We start from the raw sequence: 5,574 nt of genomic DNA, 5'->3' as shown, positions 1-5,574 counted from the left end.
GTCGCGTACATGGGCCGCCCCACCCAAGATCTAAGAGTATATTTAGACCTTGGCCCCACCATTGGTGGTAATCGTCCAACCGAGTATCTTGCCCTTATCTGCGTAATTACGCGGAGCCCCGTCAATGACGACGGGTTCACGCCTACGTCCCTGTATGGGGATGAGTTTAAATTTGTCTGTGTTTGTTCGTATTTTGTGTTTCCGCTCGTATGCATTTACTTGCTCGACTGCTTTCGCAGTCTTTAACGCAAGCATACGCTCCGAGCGGCCAGGATATGTTATGATCTGTGTGATGCCATCTGCGTATATTATGTTCTGACAGTGTGGGTGTGGTGAAGGGAGGTCTTTTAAGTAGATGTTGTAGAGTGTTGGGCTTAATACGCTTCCCTGCGGGACTCCACAGAGTGGAGCGAAATATGGCCCATAGTGGTTTTGTATACGTATGCAAGCAGTTCGGTCTGTAATGAAATCACAAAGTGTTCGCGTGAATGTTGGGTGCATGTTCATCTGTATCAATTTGTGTTTCAACCCGAGCCACCATACCTTGTCGAAGGCTTTGCTCACGTCCCGCAAAACCAGATTAACCTGCATTTTGCGGGCTTTAGCAGCAGCAATCGTCTGGTATGTTGTGGCAAGTGCTGTGTCTGTGCCGTGTAAGGCACAGACACAGCACGAGGATACGGAGGGCGGTGAAGGGGTTAAAACGCGCTCGACTTCGCGCGTCCCGGGCTGGCGTGATGTGTTTCCAAGTAGTCAATATTAGTGAATAACAAAATACAACGCATTTGTGCCATTTTTATTGCGATGAAATAACTTTATCGAACATTTGTGCAGCGAAGGTGTACTAGAAAGTGGGGGTGGGGGGCAGAAAAATAGCCACAACTCCTTTATTTTTTGGTATTTCGCTGAAATATTTCAGGACTGGATTGCCAAAGGCCACTAGATGACAGGGATTTTTTTTTTCTTCAAATATTTCGATTTTTTGACGGAAATTCATCTGGACGGCCCCCTTCATCTACTACTGACACGACTTCCTGTTAAATTCAATGTTTGCAAATCCTACTGTCATAAGTGTTTCTTTCTTCCCTTCCATTCTTTCTTTTCTTCAATTTGAACGTGTTCACCGGCAACTTAATTTCACCACATCAGCATTTTCAAGCACACCTGTGACCACCGTCTCCCAATTTCTTTTAAAATCCACTATGTTTTGCCAGTCAGTCTTAGACCGCGGGGGCGTCTAGTCAGGAGATTCAAGTACCAGTTCACCTACTCAGTCAGACCCTTTGTAAACCAGAACAGATAAAGCCGAACATCGAACTACCAAGAGAATCTGTGGATCGAAACATCGAAAAATATATATCAAAATGTATTCTACCTTGCCACTGTTTACGTTGTTGCAGACACAGAATCTTTCAGAGAGAGGGAGAGAACATTTATTAATTCATTGCATTATCAGAATTCTAACAAGACCTGTGCTTATTCAGTTACTATTTTCCGATGATATTGACGCAATTGATTAAGTAGACTGTGGTGGAAAATAGAAAACTGCTGTACCCTCACACACCAGGACCCAAAGGACTTCAAGTCATAAACAACACAGAGAAACTTTGAAACGAAGATGTTGAGAAGAAGTAGAACAGACGGATACTTGGTTCCTTGTGGGAATATAGAAAGTAAACAAATTGATCGAAACTAATTGATTGGTGAGAAAGGAAAAGAGACAGCTGCCAAAGTTTTCACGTGAGAGTGGAGTGTGTGTGTGTGTGTGTGTGTGTGTGTGTGTGTGTGTGTGTGTGTGTGTGTGTGTGTGTGTGTGTGTGTGTGTGTGTGTGTGTGTGTGTGTGTGTGTGTGTGTGTGTGTGTGTGTGTGTGTGTGTGTGTGTGAGAGAGAGAGAGAGAGAGAGAGAGAGAGAGAGAGAGAGAGAGAGAGAGAGAGAGAGAGAGAGAGAGAGAGAGAGAGAGAGAGAGAGAGAGGAGGACATTATACTCTAGTCTTGTCCCATCTCCATATTGTGAAATACATTGTCTTTTAATCAAGCTGCCACCAAACTATTCAATTCATCTCCTAGATAGGAGACTATATCCTCACTCGATGTTCATCTACTTGTCTACTCATGTCTACTGTAGGTTTTTACGGTAGAAATCCGCACGAAGAGCATGATTCGTGTCATATCGTTATAATCTTTGTTGTCATTGCTACAATATGTATTGTAACCGTTATCTTTGTTATCATTACTATGTAACCATTACTATGACTGTTATCATAATAATCATTATCATCAATATGATTAATCTTATCATTACCATTATCATTAATTTGATCATTATTATCTTGTATCAACTCTTTGCATCGTTTAGATCGTTCCGCTAGCAACATTAAACTCGTATGTTTGTTTTGCTAAGATGATGTTACCTTGCGTCAATATCAAAGATTAACTTAGAGCTTTGTGAACGTTCTATTTTTTTTTTTTTTTTCTCAATAGGTTACATCACTCGTCATACCTTTCAGTATGTCGCGCTAGTTTGGTGTCTGCATTCGTTACACTGTTTTTAAATTCTTTTGATCTATGATCTCTTTGTGGTTGTTATTGCTTGAAACTAAAAAAAAAAAAAAAATCCAAATTTTATTGCAGCAGTAGAGTCAGAAAATTATACGTTTTTTTTGTTTTTTGTGATACAGAGCAAGAAGTGGGAACATGTTTCTAGACAAACTGGTGTAAAAACAGCATTTGCTGATAAGTTTTTTTGCAGTGGAACACAGATACAAAATCTCGGAAAATAGAAATTGGGTTTTACTTAGTTGACTACCAGTGTATTTTTTTTTTTCAAAGTATTGTCCATAACACGATAGAATTGTAACAAAATACATCAATGCGACATATCGAACGAAATGATCGAATTAGGCTTCAGAGTAACTTATCTTTCTATTTCTGGATTGTATGCAAATAAACTGAATATATATCTTATTTTCCATTGATCTTCTCTTTCTCTTTCAAATAGGCAAAATAACTAATCTTGCGAAGTGGGAAATCTCCAAACAAGTTCGTTAAAACACTGCCAAGAAGAAACGGAAATAGACTTATCTTGCACGAGATTAGTGGGAAGTGAATATTACCAAGCTTAATATTTGCTTCATTAATTGACAAAAAAAAAAACGTTTCCTGTCAAAACCCATTGCAAAAAAACAAACAAAAAAAACAAGCCATTGCAAAAAAAAAACAAAAAAAAAAAAACAAGCCACTAGAAAGCAATCCTCTGATTAAGAAAGCAAAAATGAAACATAATATACATCTATATTTGTATCTCACCGGAGCGGCATGCACAAGTCTACTTCTAACCATTGCCTTATTCCCTTACCATGATTTTATTTATCCTCCGTCGCTTAATCTATCACTTCTACGAACGAATATCATGAAAAATGAAGTCTACAAAAACCTGGATGAACCTGAGAAGGCGGAGGCTCCATCAAGAGACGATGAATGGATGGAACGTATACAGCGACGATTCGAAGCCAGGAAAGCGGTCTTGACTGACGGATGCTCTAGAGCAAAGGACATTGTGAAAGAAAATGTGGAAGAGACAATGAACGATGTCCTCTTTTCTGCACCAAAGTACAATCTGATACTCTGTCTCATCGCAAAGGTAAAAGCTGCACAAAACATTCCTTCAGAATGTCAGTTTAAGCATCGTCTCTAATTTAAACAAATACTATTCTTGTGGTTATTATTATTATTATTATCATTATTATTATTATTATTATTATTATTATTATTATTATTATTATTATTATTATTATTATTATTATTATTATTATTATTATTATTATTATTATTATTATTATTATTATTATTATTATATTATTATTATTATTATTATCATTATTATTATTATTATTATTATTATTATTATTATTATTATTATTATTATTATTATTATTATTATTATTATTATTATTATCATTATTATTATTATTATTATTTTTTTTTTTTATTATTATTATTATTATTATTATTATTATTATTATTATTATTATTATTATTATTATTATTATTATTATTATTATTATTATTATTATTATTATTATTATTATTATTATTATTATTATTATTATTATTATTATTATTATTATTATTATTATTATTATTATTATTATTATTATTATTATTATTATTATTATTATTATTATTATTATTATCATTATCATTATCATTATTATTATTATTATTATCATTATTATTATTATTATTATTATTATTATTATTGTTATTATTATTATTATTATTATTATTATTATTATTATTATTATTATTATTATTATTATTATTATTATTATTATTATTATTATTATTATTATTATTATTATCATTATTATTATTATTATCATTATTATTATTATTATCATTATTATCATTATTATCATTATTATCATTATTATCATTATTATCATTGCTATCATTATTATCATTATTATCATTATTATCATTATTATCATTATTATCATTATTATCATTATTATCATTATTATCATTATTATCATTATTATCATTATTATCATTATTATCATTATTATTATTATTATTATTATTTTTATTATTATTATCATTACTATCATTATCATTATTACTGTTATTGGGTAGGAGGTAAAGGGAACACGGGCGGAGGGAAATACTTTTATTCATGGCTAGTTTCGCCTGAGTGGCTTCTTCATTCCTCTGAAGAATCCACTCAGGCAAAACTAGTCAGGAATAAAAGTATTTCCCTCATCCCGTGTTCCCTTTACCTTCTACCCACATTCGTCACAATGTTCACACAATTATTGTTATAGGGTGAAGGGGGCTTTGGGGAAGAGGGGAATGTCTGTTGAGGAAGGAAGGGAGAGGACGGAAGACAGAGGTGAGTGGAGAATGGTTGTATATGGATGATGTTGTGACTGCATGAGGAGGAATGGGCGGGGGGGTGGGGGGTGGGGTAGTATGTGTGAGTAAATTTTGACGCAGCCCGAAGGGATTTCTCCCCGTCCTCGCCTTATATGCAAAGGGGGACGGAGAGGGGGGGTCGCCGATTAAATGAAGCGGCCTTGCTGTGGATGTGCTGTGTCTTGCGACACTGCTTCTGACCCAGGGCGGTGGGAGGGGTGTGGAGTGTATTTAGGGATGAAATGGGTGGGAGTGTTTTTATGCCTTTCCCTTTTTGGCTACCTCCCTTGAAAGGGGGAAAAAGCCTTGGTATATGTATGTATGTATGTACTATAAACTTTAGAATTATTATCATTATCATTATTATCATTATTATAACTTATATATATTCAATCCCCATTGCTCTGTGTCCTCACCCTGAATAGTACTATAATATATGTGTATATATATATATGTATATATATATATATATATATATATATATATATATATATATATATATATATATATATATTTTACATTCGAGTTAGGATTGCAGTCATCGATGTATAAGTATCTTGTATGTTCGTAGTCTTTTTGTGTGTTTCTGAGACACTGACATTAGTCTCTGGGTCTTCACGGATTATGTGTTAACGCGTGCAGATGTTACAATAGAGCA

At 34.1% G+C, this 5,574-nt stretch overlaps 1 protein-coding gene across 1 annotated transcript in view; it reads left to right on the top strand.

Moving 5' to 3' along the window:
- The first annotated feature begins 3,411 nt into the window (after nucleotides 1-3,411).
- LOC143022018 (carbohydrate sulfotransferase 11-like) overlaps nucleotides 3,412-5,574 on the top strand; it is an 11,387-nt gene continuing 9,224 nt past the window's right edge. Inside the window, exon 1 of the mRNA XM_076179954.1 lies at nucleotides 3,412-3,673. Within this exon, the coding sequence (XP_076036069.1) occupies nucleotides 3,412-3,673 (262 nt within the window). The remainder of the gene's footprint in view (nucleotides 3,674-5,574) is intronic.

The sequence above is a fragment of the Oratosquilla oratoria genome, chromosome 43, assembly GCF_046742065.1.
Source record: "Oratosquilla oratoria isolate Oo_2021 chromosome 43, ASM4674206v1, whole genome shotgun sequence".
Lineage (NCBI taxonomy): Eukaryota > Metazoa > Arthropoda > Malacostraca > Stomatopoda > Squillidae > Oratosquilla > Oratosquilla oratoria.
The sequence above is the reverse complement of the archived record's forward strand: the minus strand, read 5'-3'. Positions and strand labels throughout refer to the sequence as shown.